This window comes from Corvus brachyrhynchos, unplaced genomic scaffold (assembly GCF_000691975.1).
Source record: "Corvus brachyrhynchos isolate BGI_N302 unplaced genomic scaffold, ASM69197v1 scaffold14, whole genome shotgun sequence".
Classification (NCBI taxonomy): domain Eukaryota; kingdom Metazoa; phylum Chordata; class Aves; order Passeriformes; family Corvidae; genus Corvus; species Corvus brachyrhynchos.
The window spans coordinates 20,424,359-20,443,980 of record NW_008239110.1 but is presented as its reverse complement, the minus strand read 5'-3'; the positions used below and the strand labels follow the sequence as shown (position 1 = coordinate 20,443,980).

General features: G+C 38.7%; 2 protein-coding genes across 2 annotated transcripts in view; both read right to left on the bottom strand.

Moving 5' to 3' along the window:
- The window catches only part of CCDC170 (coiled-coil domain containing 170), a 36,786-nt gene extending 30,581 nt beyond the window's left edge, over positions 1-6,205 (bottom strand). The window contains exons 1-2 of the mRNA XM_008637986.2: positions 6,146-6,205; positions 2,429-2,477 (exon numbers count right to left, since the gene is read on the bottom strand). Of these exons, the coding sequence (XP_008636208.2) occupies positions 2,429-2,477; positions 6,146-6,186 (90 nt within the window). The 5' untranslated portion in view covers positions 6,187-6,205. The remainder of the gene's footprint in view (positions 1-2,428; positions 2,478-6,145) is intronic.
- Positions 6,206-10,085: 3,880 nt separating this feature from the next.
- ARMT1 (acidic residue methyltransferase 1) lies at positions 10,086-19,616 on the bottom strand. The gene is made up of 5 exons (XM_017739665.1): positions 18,817-19,616; positions 18,392-18,497; positions 17,605-17,846; positions 15,986-16,151; positions 10,086-14,998 (listed from the first exon to the last, which is right to left on the bottom strand). The coding sequence occupies exons 1-5, from the start codon at positions 18,900-18,902 to the stop codon at positions 14,231-14,233; spliced, it is 1,368 nt and encodes a 455-aa protein (XP_017595154.1). The 5' UTR covers positions 18,903-19,616; the 3' UTR covers positions 10,086-14,230.
- Between the last annotated feature and the right edge of the window lie 6 nt (positions 19,617-19,622).

Here is a 19,622-nt window from a genome sequence, read left to right as displayed (position 1 = left end):
TTCTTGATCTTTGTTACTTAAAGTCTTCCAAGATGAAAATTCAGACCTGAAGTCTTGATAGAGTTTCATTAGACAGAACTTTTTTTTTTTTCTGATCAATAGTAACTATAAGACGATGAAATGTAACCTCTTCAGAACAGAACTAAGTTTAGGTTATGCTGGGAGCACACATGGCAGAGAACCGGACACGACATTTGTACTCCATCAGCTCTCACACAGGACTGAAACAAAGCTGCAATCCTCGTACGTTTGGCTATGAATTATAAAATGAAAAACACCCCAGATAATGGCTGCTATTGGAAAAAGGTATTGCAATGGAGACAGAGACATCTTCTCTTCATGGTTTTTTATATCAGCATCAGTTTCCAGGCTGAGATAAATTACAAGTTCAGCCCCTACCCATTCTAAATAGAAAAAAAAACCTGAAGAGCTTTCCAAATATGTGAACATCTCGTAAAATAAGGATTTGCCATGGAACACATAGAGAAATCCCTGAGGAATAAGGAAAAACTACTCGTTTAGGCTGTAGCAGAAGATAAATCACCTTGGATTAGTTGCTATAATATCACAAACTCTATTCTCTAATCTTTCTTCCCTGTCCTAGTTGACACTAGATTAGACCAATCAAGTTTAATTGCATTCATCTCCTTCAAAGACACTCAGCTGTGCTCTTCCACAAAGGAGTTGCCACTCTCAACAAGCCAGACTGACACATGCAGAAAACTCATGGCCACATGGAACACAGCTCATAATCTTGGAGATAAAAGGGGTGCTAATTTTCTCAACACTTTATCACTATTGTGAGGGAGTGAGGGAAAGCATGTGCCATCTCCTCACTACTTTTGCCTTGCTTTTGCTTCACTCTGCTTGTTTCACATGTAGAACTACATTAAATTCTTTAATGTAGAGGGCATTCTTCTCATTCTGTAATACACCAGGGCTCCAAAAGAATGGATGGAGATTGCAAACAGTAACACTTTGTATGCTGCTTATGTATGTTATTATATTTGTAGTACTGCATGAATGGAGGTTTTTCCTTTTCTTCTCTAAACAAACACAACTTACAACTTTACAGAAAGGAGTACATCGCAAAACTGATGAAATAAATACATTTCAGAGCATAGCTGAAGAAAATAAGCCCCCTTTCAGAAACAATGATCAATGTAACAGCTTTAGAGCTGAAACTTCCAAAATCTATGTTTTTCATACAAATCTAAATTTTTAAATGATGAGCACTTTAAAGATGCAGCTACACATCCAAAAGGACTTAAAAGAAGTTTAAGGAAGCTGGGGCAGAAGTCAATGGGAACTACAGTTCGACTCATCTACAGTCTTAGTGAGATTTACAGAGGCAGATCTCTGCATCCTCCAGTGCCTTAGCAAACATAGAACTAATCACACATGGTGGCACCACCTTATTACCATCTTTCTTTTTGCAGGAAATGTGCATGCTCTAAAATTAATAGTTTTCTATGTTTCTGTGGGTTGCCATCAGCCAGTCACAGGTCTGATCTTTAATCAGACCTATCAGACAACTCAATTAACTTGGCATGACTTTAATGTAGGGACAAAATTTGTAATGTGGATGTGGCACTTCTATATCTGTGGAAAAATTCCGATTTGTAATGTTTCATGAGTACTATGTAATCTATACTGATTTTTCTTAGGAAAATAGAATTAATGAAGTGTTAAAAGAATAAGAGAGATTAGACAGAAGAAGTCTTAATATATTAACACTCAATCAGCTCTAAATAACCTAAGTTTTGGGTGTTTCTCCCACTCATACTACTAATTTTTTTGATCTCTTTCCACTTACCTGAAAGAAAATGAAGCTTTCATCTAACTCCACATGCTAAACAGAAGCTAAGCATATATTTACAGTACTTAAGAGCAATATCTACTTGGATATTCAGTTTTATTAGTAATAGATGTTTCTTAGAAGATCAACAATATATGGTGATTGTTGTTATTTTTGACCATTTTTTGGTTTGATTTTTTTACCAAATAACTGCCTTTATCTCCCTGGAATCCAGTCTTTAGTTGGCAAACTTCATTTGATGCAGAAACAACAAAACTACAACAACATTCAGTAGGTTTATACCTATCCATGTACTTTGAAATCAGCCAGCTGTTAAAGCCACTCACTCCCATTCTGCTTTTGACAACTTTTCTGTCATTTCCTGTTGTGTTTCTTATTTCAGCACTGGCAAATGCTGCTACCACTGCCATTGCCTGCACACAGCCCAGACCCCTTTCCAAAAAAATATATTTTTTAAGAATCTTTTTTGAAACAGAAAGCCCCCAGCAAGCATTTAAGCAGCCATCACTCCCCTGAGTGACTTGTCAATGCATTGGCATAGACTGCACTCAGGGCAGAGATTTCTTCTTCTCATTCTCAAAGTACCTAAACACATTGGGGTTGACATACCCAACACGATGACTCACGAACATTTGTTGACTTCATTCTTCCTTTGCTTCTACAGAACAAATGGGGGGGAAGAGGGAAGAAAGGTTGAAAATTCAATAGATTTGTAATATGCTGGCACGTGACATTCTTCTTTCACAGATATGCTTTACTAAACTATATCATAGGTTGCCATCAGCAAAGTTGGGCATGAAAGCAGAACACCATGGGAAAGTTTCTCTAGTAGCTTATGAGCTCTAATTGTCTCCACAGTTATTTAAACACACATCTAACCAAAACAGGCACCTTCATGTTGGCTTGTCCAGGTTACTTTCACCAGTTCAGCTACACAGTTGGCCTTCATGCAGTGACTGCTTCCTTTGTCACTGCTTTTCAGGTGCTCCAAGTTTTTATTTCACCTCTCTTTTTGTCCTGCATCTCTTCTACACTGATATATTTTAAAAGGAAAAAAAGATCTAAGCAATAACACAAGATCTATCTTAACTGAAATACATCTTTTTTTCCCCCTCAGATGTTAAAGTAATCAGTGGGCCCTTTTTACCTACGTGTTTATACAGGACTTGGTACATTGGCTGGGCCCAGTGGGCTGTTCCATGATTTCTGTAAATCCCAGTGTCACAACTGTTCATATTCTGAAAACAAGCAAAATGAGATATCCCAAATCTGCAATCTTTTTTCTTAAGACAAATGAATATTCATGAGTGTATATGTGCATAAAATTGTTCTAACTTCTGAAAACACAATGCAGCAGCAGAGTTGATTACTATTATTATTATTTGCTGCAACAGAAAGAAGATGACATCCAACATGAAATACTGGAAAGAATGGGTAGTTAAAAAATTTCCATACTTGGCTACCCAAATCTGCAATCTTTTTTCTTAAGACAAATGAATATTCATGAGTGTATATGTGCATAAAATTGTTCTAACTTCTGAAAACACAATGCAGCAGCAGAGTTGATTACTATTATTATTATTTGCTGCAACAGAAAGAAGATGACATCCAACATGAAATACTGGAAAGAATGGGTAGTTAAAAAATTTCCATACTTGGCTACAGCAGATTTTTCTTGGTAGCAGCAGCCAGCCAGCCAGCCAGCATGCACATCACCTCAGAAAAGCCACAACACCTACACACAATCACGAGCATGAGAAGGTTCAGACACTATTCCACAGTGACTCAGATTCTGCTAACGCATACGAGAACAGACTAAAATGAATTACTGAATCAATGAGGTCTGAAAGGACTTCTGAGAACATTGAGTCCAGCCTATGACCAAACACCCCCTTGTCAACTAGACCACGGCACTGAGTGCCACATCCAGTCTGTCCTTAAACACCTCCAGGGATGGGGACTCCCCCATCTCCCTGGGCAGCCTGTTCCAATGTCTAACAACCCTTTCTGTAAAAAAATTCCTTCTAATGCCCAACTAAACCTCCCCTGGTGCAGCTTAAGACTGTGTCCCCTTGTCCTGTCCCTAGTTACCTGGAATAGGCTGACCCCTCCACTGGAGTCACTTCAGGGGGAGGGAAAAAAAAGGTTGACAAATTAACCATCTTGTATGTATATTTTGGGTCTTCTTTAGAGATAATACTTTGCCCAATTTGCCTATCAGGGATCTAAAATGTATTGATAACTATATATTAACATAAATCAAAATTTGCAAGTAATATTTCACAACTATTTCAGTTCTGTCACTTGCTCTTGCACATTATAAAGTTCCAGAAACACTCAAATACTTTTGATCACTTTCCACTCAGTAAACACCTGTTTCCCCTTGCTGATTCCTCCTGGTAACTAGGCGCAACTCATTGCTTGCAGTACCTTTTTTTTTTGTTATTTTTATATACCTAAGGAGTTTTTCTGCATTAGCATAATGTTCCAGAAACATGTAAAACTAACTCAAGTGTTCTCAGCAGCTCAAATAAATTAGCAAAGAGATTTTCTAAATTCCTTTCAGAAGGATACTGCTCAGCTCTACCCTCCTCCCTTTGAAGTAATCACTGAAAGGTATTACTGAAAAGATAAAAATCACTTGTGGTGTTCATCTGCTGAAGAGGCCAATTTCAAGCTTGATTAATGGGCCCAAATGAAAGCTTCATTACAATCAAAATTTTAGTCTTACCCACTGCTACTACTACAAGCAGCAGTTAAAGCATTTTCATCTTTCGTTTTTCTGTTAGGATGAGGTGACTTTGCATCTAAATATAATAAATGCATTTAATGTGATGAAAGACAGCAGTCATCTCAAGGCAATTAGAGAGACGCATCACCTACTCTAAACATTATTTAACATGCTTTCTGGTTGACTTCATCCTTTGTCTCTATGGACAAATTAAGGAATTTGGAACTCCCCTGACACTTTCTCTCACAGCTTTTCCAAAATGATTAAAAAGGAGCTGCTGTGCTTATTCCCAAAACAATAAAAAGGGTGATTGCTAAGAAAAAATTAAGTGTTTATGCAGGGATTTTTACAAACAATTTGTTCTACTGTTTTTACTTTAACAGTGCTAAATAGAGTTAAATAACTTCTGTAACAGAACAACTTAAATGGCAGATTTAAAAAACAGACCATCATGCAATGTCAACAGCTGCAATTTTCCTCCAATGCCTACTACACTTCACTGCAGTAAACAAAACGCAAATAGAATAGAAATAATTGAGTATGTTGGTATATACACAATTAAAGACTGATTATTGCTGTAGTTTGATTTACCAGTTATAACTCGCGCTTTATAAACATGTAATTTCTAGTGTGTTTTTGAGTATCAAAATCAACACTCACAAACCATTTGACTTTGGGTTGGTTAGAATGTGGAGCAGGTTGCTGTCCACTCTGTCACTAAGCAGCACTAACAAAAACTTTGTAACTGGGTCATAACAGTTGTATTTAATATAATGGCAGTTGGTTTTGCCACCACAAACTACCAAAATTTTGTAAATTTTTTGCCTCAGAACAATATAGCTTCATTACAAAATTGATGCTCAACTATTCAGGAGAAAATGAACTTGTTCACACACAACTAAATTGCTTATCTTTTGGAACACAAAACTGTTACAAGGTTCCTATTATATCTTTAGTACAAGGGTTTGATCCTTCTAAGCAATATCCTCAAGTGTCTCCCTTAAAATCACATCAAAGCCAGCAAATCAGTTTAAAAGGAGGAAGAGATGCAAAGAAGAAATTCTTAGATAACTATAAATTCCTGCTCTGTGAAAGTACTCCCTTCTGCAGCACTTAGTAAGATAAATCTTTTTGACCTTGAATTTGTAAAGATAAGCTATAATGATCAGCTGAAGTTCGTGGGGCTTCAATTGCACCACCGGGTGCAGCTCTGCACCTGCAGAAGTTCTCTTTTGGGGTTGGGGTTTTTGTTTGCTTTGGTTTTTTGATTGGTTTGGGTTTGTTTGTTGTTTTGGGGTTTTTGTTGTTCGTTTTTTTTTTTTTTTTGGGGGGGGGGATGGGGTGCTAAAGGCGATATTAAATTGAATATTGCACAGATGACTTGCAAAGGGGGGTTACAGCCAGCCTGTGTCAGCCTCTACAGTAACACCGATAGAAACTACTGATAGAGCGAGGGGAGAGAAGGAAGGGGCATTTTTCCCAAGTCAGGGCTTTATTCCCTAATAGGACAAAAACCCCCCAAGCCAAAAAACCCCCCAAGCCCTAACCAAACCACCCCCCTGGACCCCTTCTGCCTTGCCCCGTCCCTCGGTTACCGCGGTTCCGCCGCGCCGCTGCCCCGCCTGGAGCCGCTCATGGCCACGGCCGTGCCCCTGGCAACGCGTCCCGGGGAAGGACGAAGCGGAGGCCCTGGCTAGGGAAGGGGGGACACAGCTCGGTGGCTGCGAATGAACAGTCTTCACAAGGGGATGCTCACAGAAACGCCAGGGTTTGTTGGTTTTGTTTGTTTGTTTTCACTTCAAATATACATCACCCGCAAAATTTGCTCGCATTTTGTCTCAAAAAAAGTCAAAGAGACGAGCAGAGCAGAGGGCACTTGAGCAGCGGCTCCTGTGACCCAGGCAGGCTTTCCTTCTCCCCCCAGAACCTGCCAAAGGAGCACCCCCGCAGCCCGGAGAAAGCAGGCTTCCTTGATGTCTGCTGAACTACCGCCAGCCGAAAGGGCACCTCCTCCTCTTCCTCACCTTTCATCTAAACAAAGTGGATAAACATGGGAAGAGAGGAAATGAAAGCTGCAATAAAAGAAAGTTAGACCTGCGGGTCTATAGGGGCTGCATATCATTTCCCCTGAAGACCCTGTGAGCTTTAATCAGCCTCTGGGGACAGTGCCATCGTGCACTATTTCTGTACTCACAAATCAAAAAGCACCCCACCTTTCCCAGGAATGCTGACGTAATCACGTTTTGCAGAGAAGAAAATGGCAAAGCTAGGGATGGTACTAATTTTTTTGTCCTTGTCCCTGTGTGCCCGACGCCGTTTCACTGCTGTTGCCGAGCACACAGGACACCCCAAGCAGGGGGTTTGCCGGCGTGGATCATCACCCTAATTAAAATGCTGCATCGCTTAAAGCACACAGATATACGATGCCATCCCTCAGCTGGAATCTGACACTAAACTCATAAAGGAAAGGACAAAAATCGCTTAATGTGAGGAAGGAGCGCTGCGAACAGGTCAGGGGAAATGGAGACCCTGCACGGGGCTGGGGCGGTGCAGCACAAGCAGCAGCAATTAAAATGCTGCATCGCTTAAAGCACACAGATATACGATGCCATCCCTCAGCTGGAATCTGACACTAAACTCATAAAGGAAAGGACAAAAATCGCTTAATGTGAGGAAGGAGCGCTGCGAACAGGTCAGGGGAAATGGAGACCCTGCACGGGGCTGGGGCGGTGCAGCACAAGCAGCAGCAGTGGAGGGGAGCCGCCAGCATCCACCTTCCTGAGCGTCAGGGGAAAGACACAATCGCTGGGGGTGCGCGGGGTGACGACAGCTCCTTGGTGGCACCCTTCCAGTTCATCCTCACGGGCGAAGAGTGAGCTACCAGCCACACAAGACGGCACAGGGGTACAAAAACGTATCACAAAAAACACTGTTCTTAACTGCACGCAAATGCTGGTGCTGCAGCAGAGGAGTGAAACCCAGTAGGGCACCTCCGGAACAAAATTATCCAGTGCTGACAGGGTGGATGGGGGTGCAGAGAAGGGACAAAGCTGCTACCACTGCGTGGTGCAAAATGTTGCTCCAGGGCAACCTCATTCTTCATTAAGTATTTTTGACAGGTTAAAATTGTACTGGCAGTCTTGCATAAACCTAGCATAAATCTGGCACGTTTTACTATACACTGCAAGTATCATCCTGGATTCGTCCAGCATTCCACTACAGCCTAATCTGTCCTACTACTGGAGTGGCGTGCAGATGCAGGATTAAATGATTGCGAAACTTTGTCCTGACTTTTCTAAGCATGTGCTCGAGCACACTTCCCCATCGCTAGTCCTGCAGTGCCACGGCTGGTTCGGGAGTTACACTTCAGCTGCTTCTACACCCTTGGTGATGGGGAAGGAAAGCTTATACTGCTGTATTTTACCACAGATCTATGAAGTTATTTGCCCTTAAAAAAACACTTGGATCTGATTAACTGTAGCAAGAGTAACAACAAAAGAGACAAGATTAAAAAAGGATGAAGAAAAGTAGAAATGTCACATAACACTCTGAAAAAAGAACGGGACAGTTTGGTGGGGTGCAATACCCACTTCAAGCCATTTGACTGAGAATAAACTACCTTATTACACAATGCTCACACTTTCAAATGCTTTACCCTTGTTTGCTAGTATTTCAAAGTAGAGTTCTCAAAAGAATCTCATGTTTCTTTTTCCTTAACAGGGACAGGAAATAACAATTTAGGAAGGGTAAATTTGGGATTTTTAATTCTAAATAATTTCAAGCAGCCATTTTCATGAATCAAAATTCTTCCTGTTGTGTTTGATAAAATACATGGAAAGGATGTTCTCAGCCTTTCTGAGCAAAGAACGATGCAAATGTCTTGAATGTATGTACCTAATAAAGCCACACTAATTTTTGAAACAAAAAATAATTTAAAAATTACTACAAACTTTCCCTTCCATGAAAATGCTCGGTGTTGAGAAAAGATGCTAAAATTGATCTGTGTTATGAAACCCCAATTCCAGCACCCAGTACACTCAAAAATGTACCAGCTGATATTCTGCAAGTGTCTAAATGAGAATGGATGTCTAAAAATAATTTCAAAGCCAAAAGTCACAGAATGATGCCCCCGTGATACGCGCATGTCGTGGGGTTAGCAATCTTCTGAAGGAAATAACCTGGTTTTACAACCCTGGACTTCCCCCCTGGACAAACGGGGTGGTAAAAATGCAATACGCGTATGGGGGAACTAATCAGGCTTGGGAAAGAAGTGTAAATGAAAGCTGCTGCTGCTGCTGTACTAGGTCGTTTTCAGTTTGAGGAAGTTAAACCAGATACAGAGTACTTGAAAGTCTAAACTCATGCAGCTATTTTGCAAATTCTCTGTATGTGGATCTTAGGTTTCCACACATATATGAAAACTCCCCAATTTGCACTGGGCAACTAGCTCCTGCTAATGCTTCCATCACAATCCAGCAAAGTAGCAGCAAAACTTCCAAGGGCCAATCTAACACCATGGATGCAGTCAAAGCTGAGCATCCAATACATGACAAAGGCATTCAAATGTAGCTCTAATTCAGGATTACCTGAAAACAAGGATACAACCAACTACAGAAAAATGGGGATGTTCTTTGTTCACATAGATACTTGAGCCCTCAGTGCAAGTTGCATGCCCTTCTCTGCCTGGAGGAATTTACCTGTCTCCTAATTACCTAACCTTAGCCCAGGGGTACACATGCTCATTGAGCAGAAATAGGACCACCACACAGATTCTAACACAAGAGTCACTGGACAGTAGGAAAAGTAGGTGGAAAGACCCTTCAGCTAGCTTGAGGGAGCACTCCTGGACCCCTAACCCTTTTTCCTGAATTGCTCTGCATTTTACACAGATCCTAGACAAAATTAACGATTATGTGTGTATATAAACCATCCAGGACCAGAACTCAGTGCATTTCCTGATCTATGACAATTAATGGTATTTTTTGGGAAGTGGGAGATAAGAGTTGAAACCTATCCCAGATGCAACTGCATGAAATGCCTCATCAGACCTTTCATCAATTAGAGTCACTTGGAAAGCATCAGCCTTACCATGGTAGTGCGAGACTAATCACTTAGTTAACATTAAGAAAGCAAATAAAAAAGCCCATAGTATATATCTTGATATATCTTACCTCAGCTTTTAATCTTTTACTTCATTAGACTTGGAAGAAGTAGAATCCCAGGAAAAATAAACTTCTACAAGGATGAAGATTTTTCTTAACAGGGAGTTTGAAAGATTGTGATTATGCCACTTGCTGGAAAGTGATACAACTAAAGCAGCACACAAATACTGAATATGTTTATTCACTGTAAGTTATTGTAAGAGGACATTTTATATTTCTTTCACAGTGGAAACAAAGCCAGATGAGCTAAATCTCAAAAAAGCACTGTAAATAAAAACCCTTCTCACAACATGTCTGCAGAATTCACAACTGCAAAGCTGAGGCAGAATGTGGATCTGTGAATCTATAAAATAATTCTTCATTCATGTAAAAATACATGTAAGTGGACTTTTTATTTCCAGGGCTGTTAGAAACAGAAGTACACCAGCAAGAACAAAAATGTATAGAAGTTTTCAAAATCTTTTTTAGGAAAAAAACCCCAAACCAGAAGCAAACAAGAAAACATAGGCAGTCCACACTATATGACATGTTTTTCCTCACATGTGTTCTGCCACTGACATATGGAAAAGAATGAAAGGACCATTTTAACCAGCACATTTTCAGTTTTATTTTAAAATCCTTAGATAAGTGTTAGGTGAATTTCAACTTACATTTTTGCTTTAAATAAAAATAATTACAAGCTTTTGTTCTGTAATTTTGGGTAAACAGAAAACTGGCAAGCAAACAAACTTTAGTGAAAAAAACCCAACAGCTCTGTACAAGATTCCATTTTGGAATTTTTATTTTTGACACAATTAAGGGTTTCTTTTCAGATTAAAACGATTTCATAGAGTAATTTTCATGCAACAGAGTGAACTTTTTTCCTATGCTGTCTGACAGCACAGGAGACAAATGTTCACATGGAACAAGTTGTTAAATAGTTAACCATGAATGCAAATACACTGTGAACTTTAAAGAAACTATTTCAACAACAACAGTTAGGGTTTATGGGACATCAGCAAGGTGTGTAAACCAAAGTGTTTTGGAAATGTTTTAGTTACAGCAAGAGTAACACCACAGTATTTCCATTTTTGCTGAGAACACATGGAGCATCTATCAGTTCTAGAAGTGATTCTGGAAATGACACCATCAACTGCACCAACCTTAGTAAGTAATTACCAGATACATTTTAAGAGATTCTCAATGATTTTTAAGGTTTTGAAATTTTAACAGGAATATAAGTAGCGTAAAAAGTCAGAAAATTCCTTATTATTCCTCTGTCTTGTTACAGAAGAACATTTTATGATACCTATCTCTTGCATCTGTATCTTTCAAAACCTCATTGAATAAATATGCTTTACAAGTTTATGCATAAAATCTGTTTCAAAGAAAAAAAATCCAAAAACTAAGAGCTGAATTATTTTAAGTTGGCTTCCCCAGCCACTGAAATAGTGTAACTGTGTCTGACTTGCACAAAATTATATAATTTATTTCAATATTCTTACAAGCTTCTAGTCATTCAATCAATTTATTTTCCACATCAATTTATCTTAAGAAACCGTATATACATAAGAAATTATTGTAGATATCTTACACAACTTATCAAGTATTCAGACAGATGTGTGTACTGGTATTCACTGTGCCTGTGACATTACTTTCCTCCTATTTCATCAACAATGAAAGTCATCACCATCAAAAATTGACTTACAAATACAGTTGTTCAAAAGGTAGAAGACAAAAATAGAAAGTAAAAAACATTTTTTGTTATGGTACTCAGAATTACTGAAAATGCCTTTGGTTTTTTCCATAAATATTCAAACGGCATATGAAACGAAAATCTCAAAAATTTGGATGTACAAATCAGTAACTCCTGAGTTATACTGTAGAAGCATTTTGGGCAATCAGTTGCAACACAGATGTATAGAAGGAACTTGCTTGAATACTCAAGTTAAAAAAACACCATATTACAGCACATGCTATTCTTCTAACACATGCTTTATGTTATGTTTTTAATAGTAAATTCCACCTAAATGCAATAGGCTCATGCTAGTATTTCATGAAGCTGTATTACAAAAGGAATTAACACTGAATAGCTACAAAAACGTTTCCTATTTTTAAGTAAACTGTAGCAAACCCATCAGCAGAGCACAGCGCCTCATTGGAATATGTCCTCACAACTTTTTTGTGTCATGGGAGACTGTAACACTGGCATTACAGCAACATTGTTTTTTCTTTTTTTCATACAATCAATCAAAATCTTACAAAAATATAGCCAACCAACATAAAATTATGCTGCATGTTCAATTCTGCCTAGAGATAGCACTTCACAGTTACAGCTATGGAAGTCAAGTATTTGGAAGTTACGGCTGTGCATTCCTTACACAGCCATGTAGTCACACCATATAAACTTCTCTTTGTGAGGGGCAAAAGATAAAAAGTGCACTTTTAATCAACTGGAGAATAGAACTATTTTTTTTCAGCATGACATCATGTCTTACATTAGCATTCACACGCTACGCTAAGAATTCCATGTATTTTAGTACTTTTCACAATGCAGTAACACTGAGCAAATGCTGCTGCATCTCCTAATTGATTTTGTATTTTGTAGGATTGTATTTATCATAACTTCATACTACTAATTTTCACTGATCTGCATTGTGAGCTCCCAGAAGTAACAGCCTGAAAGCAACCTGGGCACAGGGACACATAAACAACCAGTAAAAAACAAAACCAAGTTTGTCAGCATGTGTAAGGACTGTGTAAGACGCAAATCTATGCATCAAGGGTGGCCTAAGCAGTAACTTTCTCTTCTTGTCCATTACACACCTTTAAACCTCTCCAGCAAATTAAGTCTGCACCTTACAGACAATCTGAGCACAGGCAAAGCAGATTTCGTCCCAAATTCGTTTTGTCTCTCTGAGCAAGGTGTGGTCTCATTCCACATATTTCATAATTTCCATCTCTCGTTCTTGACCCAAAGTTGTTGCTTCAAAATGCATTTGAAACAAGATAACAGCATTTTCAAAGATGAGACACTGAGGCTCCAGTGCACAGAGTCCTCGCGTCGTTTACATAATTGATCAAAGCACTAAAGCCAGAGTGCTGCTGAGCTCTCTCCAGTCAGAGAAACCTTCAGCAGCCTGACTTCAGCTTTCTTGACTGGATTTCTAATTTCTGCAGTTCAATCAGGTGCCTAAGGATGAGGATGGATTCACTCTGTAGGAGTACTAAGCCAAAGATACACAGGAGATGAGTAAATAGAGTAAACCCAGGTCTCAAAATCAGAACTCTACCTACAATTGCCTCATTGCCTCATGAAATTCCTTGCATCTTTGTTTTTGAATACTTGACCTTGAAACCTTAAAATACTCTTTCAGATTTAAGAAGAAAATAAACACAAATAATCAAAGTCATCAGCATTTGGAACATACTTATCCACTGTATAAATCTTTATCGTATGAACATAACGAGCAGCAGCTTTGGAGACCAGGGTAGAAGAGTAGAAATAGGCACCTAACTCCAGTTAACAGGAACCTGTATGGCATATGCTTCTCTAGCCCGTACTTCCCAGTGCAACTGGGGATTCTATTCCCTCCCTGAAAATTAAGGCATCCCTCTTAAAAACAACCAACCAGCCAAAAACCCACAAACAAATACATTTGACAAATAAAGAGAATCATCACAACAGAAGGAAGTAGCAGTGCTTGAACCTCATACATACACTGCTGACAGGCCACCTGCAAATCAAGTCTGCATTAAATCTAAAATCCAGTTAATGTAACTGCTTGGTTTCATTAATTTGTTTGTTTGGGGAGGTTTCTCTGTGTGCTTCTTCTTGGTAGAGCTTTGTAAATAAACAGTATCTTCAATACTCTTAAAATGAGATTGTCCTTTCTCCCATTAATCTCCCTACCAGGTGGGACAACTTCTCTCCCACAGGCAAACTGGCTAGCAACATTCACTTGTGCTTTAAAATTGAAATTCAATTTTCAATTCTACATGAATATTTACAAGCTGTCACCCAATAACTTATCACTTAATATAAAGCAAACTATACTCAAAACATCAAAAGAATCTGTCTGGAATTAATTTCTGAATTGTCTAAAGTACTAACCTTCATGCAATGCATGAAATGACATGGAGTATAAATTATTCTGAAATAAGTAAATTCATGCTAATGTGGCATTAGGGAAATTGTTTCTGAAGCAAATTTTTCACTTGTTAAACTTTCACTCATTAAACTCATACCCACTGATGAGGAAAAAATATTATGGAAAACTAAATAATCATCTTAAAGGTCTCCTGAACTTGGACATTAGGAAAACAAAATGTATTGAAATGCAGATTGATTTACATGTACAAAGACAGTTCATAAATTTTTGCACATTAAAGTCTTTTGTGGGACAAAAACAACAAATTACTTTGGAGGAAAAAGTGCAAACAGAAAAGCATCTTTACTGAAGCCAAGCATGGAACTCAGAAAGTTCCAAAATTAAACTCAGACTAAATCTCTCTTTCAGAGTATTAGGAATCGTTTAACTAAAGGCCAGCATCAAACTGAACTACCCCGTATTTTCCACTTACCATCCACTCAGGTTCAGAAGCCTGAACTTGCTCACCTTGTCCAGGTTTTAGGCCAACCTGAGTGTCAGATTTCAGTGTTCTCAAACTACAGAGAGGTGCAGGATGAAACTTATTCAAGGCTTGATGAAATGGGACACTGTGTTCCCATTTTCTATCTCCTGTCAATTTTCTATAGTTTAGATCACCTTTGAAAAGAAGCAAGTTTGACTTCTGTAGCTCAGCATACAAGTCAGGAGCAACTTCACTCATACTGGAAAAGTCATGTGGTAAAGTCCAAAACATGTGGTCACAGAAAACCCAAACTCCCTTTTTCAAATTGCCCTCCCAGTTTATCCCACATCTAGACATCCACATATGATTAGCTGACCCCAGTTGTTTAATAGTCCAGTTAAAATCATGCTTTGTGGTATCTGATACGTACCATGGAATACTTTTTCCATGAAAATAGACTTCATCGGCTAGCTTTGATGATAGCAAGAAATCAGCCAACACAAGATCACTTACAAGTTCAAATCCAGCATTATCCAGGATTATGTCAACTCTAACATTACTTCTTTCTGTTCTATTTTTTTTGGCATTTACAAGTAGTGACCAAACTTTTTCCATATCATTCACTAAGATGTAAGGTACCATGTTTTCCAGGGATTGCAAGGGACTAGATTTCTGAGAGCTGTCTTGACCAGCTGAAAAAGAAAGGTCACACTTATTGCCCCACAATGACACCTAGAAGGAAGAAAAAAAAAACAACATTTGCTAAGTCTCACTGTAGTTAGATTCTAAACTTTACGTACACTATAAAGATTTTGTTTCCTTGGTTTTGGTTTAGGTAATAAAGGTTCTAACTCCACATATTCTTCCCAGCTTTAATAAAACTCAACTTCTTGCACAGATATCTGAACATAGACAAGATTTTGTGGAAGAAACCAAACAAAGCTCTGGATTTACACAGGCATCAGAAGTGACAAAGATGGAAGATTTAGATCATCATAAGCACACTGATCACAAAGCTCAAAACAGAAATATTCTCCATACTGCAATTCCAAAAAATATCAGTGGTAACACAGAAAAAGGAATAATAAAAGCAGCTTTGTTTTTTTATTACATGCAGCCAAATAAGTATTTTAAGTATATATATTTTAAGTACTCACTAATGAGCCCTTTGTAAAGATTCATCAATACTTGGTGTGCACTGTTGCCAACTAACAGACTTATTTGTAATCCCATGATACTTTGGTGTTTCTACCCAAAGGCACTATATTCCAAGAATAATGCTGTTATAAAGCTTTTAAACCACTTCTGATTCAGACTGACTTCTAATTTTTTCTCCAAAGAAGTCTCAAAAACATTTAAAGTGCCAACTAAAATTAACTGTTTTAAGAAATTATAGGTAAACATCAAAAACGTAATCTGGAACTTGACTTAAAGTGTTTGAGAGATACTGGTTTTGAAGGAAGAATTGATGGGTTTTCATACACATAATGAAGACCAGCAGTTAATAAAAAAGTGTCACATTTATACAAGTACACAAAATATAAATATTTCCAGAATAGCAGCAATACAGTATGGCTATCAGGACTTCATCACACTTCTACAAACAAAAGATCCATATTTTTATTTCCATATGAAGTTCAGATTCTTTATAACTTCAAATTCTTGTTTGTTTCATAGGAGAAATATTTTAAATTATTGTGTTAAGCACTACCAGTTTACCTGCAATAGCTTAAAAAGTTCCTCCTTAAGTTGCTTTTCATCTAGATCCTTGATGTTCTTAAGAAGTTCCTGAAAGTAAGTGCATAAGGCAATAACAGCTTCTTGGGATTCAAAGAAATTTTGAGCCTTTCCTTCCTTAAATACGTCAAAGTTGTCAATAGGTGGGCTAAAAAGAGAAGAACAAATATGTTGACACACTTTCCACATTTTTCATGACAGCACATGCAAATGAAGCTCAAAGGTGAGCTTTTTTAGACTGTATTATAGGCCCTAGTTAGATTTTCCACTTCTCATTCATCATACTATATTTTCACACCTCTCCGTAGCCCGATGTTGTATCTTGCTAAAACAGACACTACGCAAGGCACCTTTATATAACAATATATTCTGAAAGTGAACAAGTATTCAATCACAGCAATTCTGAGAACTGTCCATACGGTGAGCACTTTGAACTCCAATCTTCAGACAAGAGAATTAAAACTGTAACATACAAGTGAACTCAAGTCAAGAAACGCTGGCCTGATTTTAAACGTGCTTGTGTGTGCTGGAGTGTACTTCCCATACCAAATTCTCTTAAAGCGACAGGAAGTTATTCCTATGAAAGTTTTTACTAGGATTTTGGAAAATTACCATGACAAATGAGAATGTTGTCATATATTAAAATTATAGACCAATCTATTATGAGACATATTTGCACGAAGACCTTTCAACAAACAATTGAACTTCCATCCAAGTATATCCTTAAGAGCAACTAAATAATGGAGATCAAGAAACTTAAAGCGTACTACTGAAAAGTATCTGCTCAGCTTTTAAAGTGTAACCCAGTGGAGCAACTTCATATTTGAAGCTTTTGGTACAAGAGTTCAAATTACACAACATACCAGTAGAAACTGAGTCCCATTACTGTATTTGCATCTCCACAACACTACGGGTAAATCCAGCACTCATGAAGCTTTCAAATTTTTTTGGCAGCATTGGGATCTTAAATTGTTCATTCCTACCCCATGACGTTGTACTGGCACATCTCTATGGTACCAGCACAACAAGCTTTTCCTGGCCAGTTATTTTTAACCAGTGTCAGCTCCCAAAGTTCAACGCAACACATGGTCTACAAGCACTGCTGTACTAAGAAGCTGGTGTAGAATGAACAACAGCGGCTGCTTAAGATGAGTCTGCTGCTCTAAGAAACAGTTCTCTAATGGTAACTTCAGATTTCAAGCCGCAAAACACGTTAGAATTACCAACAGATTTGTGGCTCTCATATACTGTGTTTAAGGCTTAAGAGAAAATTCTACACCAACAAACCTTTTAGAAATGCTACATGATTTTCATTCACATTAGTCTGCAAGGTCAAGCTATACAGTCAAGCTTAAAAGTTTCCATGCAGACCAACTCACCAAAACTGAAGCATAAAAAAATGAATAAGCTTCAAATTCTGCTGAATTGAAGAAGTAAAGGTATTAATTTTAAATCTGAGGTGCAAGATGAGGAAAAAGGAGTATGGTAAAAGCTTAAAATTTTCCTTTATCTTACTCCTCAGCTGTCTTGCTTTTTCCCAAAACAAAAATGGGTAAGAGCAGTGTTTTGCAAATTAACACACCAATCCAGTAAATACGTACTTCTGTGCTAATGCTGCATGGATTCTTCGATACATGTAACACTCTACATACAGCCAAGGGGACTGAAACCAACTTGGTTCTCCACTTCCATTTGGTAAATTTCGTTGGTAGTCCAGGTATTGGTTCCACAGCGCAGCATCAGGCAGCTCATCTTCCAAAGGGGTCACTGGCTTGTCTGTTTGCAGCTCATTCCGCAGCTTGGAGAGGAAAGATATAGCTCTCTTCTCCGCTTCAACACCCTTCTGAAAAAAGTGGAGAACAAAAGTTCCTATTCTGTACATTTATTCCTGTAGACACAGATCAGCCCTTCATGGAACGTGCAATATTTTAATTGCCAAATGAGAGCTCCCGACAAATCAGAGCTCGATTCAACAAAATATATTTTGGTGAATAAAGCTCATTTCAGATCCAACATCCTAAAATGAATTTCATATGGAATTTCTTTTTAGATTGGACTTCTTGCTTATTAGAGGTGATGAGTGTGTTGAAACACAGTCATGTTAAGAAGGTGTTACTGTCTATCAAACACTGCATCAACACAAAAACCCAAGTAAGTGATGAAATTGCAGAAGTGACAGATCAGAAAAAGGTTAGACAGAAAGGTGTGTTACAGAACTAATCAAAAATAGCTACTAGAAAGAAATGATCTTTAAAAAATCAGACAAAAGGATTGAAACAAATAATGACTGTATAAGACACCAGTAAAAACAAGGCAGAGAAGGGGTCTCAAGGACTAGGTGTGTGGGGGGGGGATAAACATCAGGGAAAATAGGGACCTTACTCTTACCTCACCATGTTCTTCAAAAAATTCATTTTTATGTCGATGCAGAGTATCAATAACTCTTGTGAGGATCTGGGGCAGTCTGTCTTTAATTGTAAAATATGCAAAGGATCTAAAAAAGAAAGGATCAGTATTGTATTATTGTCAGCAAATGATGAAATAGCTTCAATTTCTAAAAACAAATGCATGATCTTTGTGCTAGTTTGGGCTGAGGTAGAGTTAATTTTCTTCACAGTAGCTGGTATGGGGCTGTGTTCTAGATTTGTGCTGGAGACAGTGTTGATAACACAGGGATGTTTTCCTTACTGCTGAGCAGGGCCTGCACAGAGTCAAGGCCTTTCATGCCTCACCCCACCCCACCCCACCAGCGAGGAGGCCCTTGCACGGGATACCAGAAGAGGACACAGCCAGGACAGCTGACCCTAACTCACCCAAAGGCTATTCCAGACCATATGGTGTCATGCTCAGCAGTGGAAACCAGGAGGAAAAGCTGGCCAGGGAGCCTCTGCCCAGGCATCAGTCAGCTCGTGGTGAGCAATTGTTTTCATTTGCCTTACTTGTTCTTCTTGGGTTCTATTTCACTTTGCTCTTTTCATCACAATTTATTCTCATTCCAATTATTAAACTGCTCTTATCTCAGCCCACAAATTTTCTCATTTTTACCCTTCCCATTCACTTCTCCCCACCCCGCTGAGCTGTGTGGTGCCTTGTTGCCAGCTAGCCTTATAACACAACAGTATTAAAAGTAGCTTTACGTGCCTTTAAAGCAGTGGACAGCAATAAAAAAGAAAACCGAAACAAACCAAAAAAACCTTCAAACTGGTCAGGTTTTTTGCCTACTTTTGCAAAAAGTGATAAACAGCAGTCTTTTCAAGAAAGAAAGACTGGCCCTACCAAAACAGCGAGAAATTGCAGTTAATTCTAGGCTAAAACGCGACCTCTATTGCTCAGATACCCAGATGCAAAATCAGGGAAACGTAAAATTAAAAGTGCAGGTATCTGCTCAAAGTTTACCACGTATCTCATATCAACAAGAAACGCGCTCTCCATTATACACTTGATTTACATTTTCTCTGAAGGCTGTTTATGTACGAGGACAACAACTAGAACGCGGCAAGGCCCGCAAAGAACGCAAAGCGGGCCTGCAGGATGATTTTTATTGTGACATTTCTACCCGGTGCGTCGGAACCCCGGAGCCGAGCAGCTGCACAGGGGGCACGGGACGGGCGCCGATACC

Bases quoted from the DNA above. Each gene is read 5' to 3' on its own strand.
- ARMT1 (XM_017739665.1), bottom strand. From the start codon at position 18,902: ATGCCTGGGCAGAGGCTCCCTGGCCAGCTTTTCCTCCTGGTTTCCACT. The intron at 16,152-17,604 runs GTACGTATTTAC...TTCTCTTTTTAG, and splicing joins CATGCAGCATTAGCACAGAA to CCCACCTATTGACAACTTTG. The intron at 14,999-15,985 runs GTAAACTGGTAG...TCTTCCTTCTAG, and splicing joins AACTTTTTAAGCTATTGCAG to GTGTCATTGTGGGGCAATAA.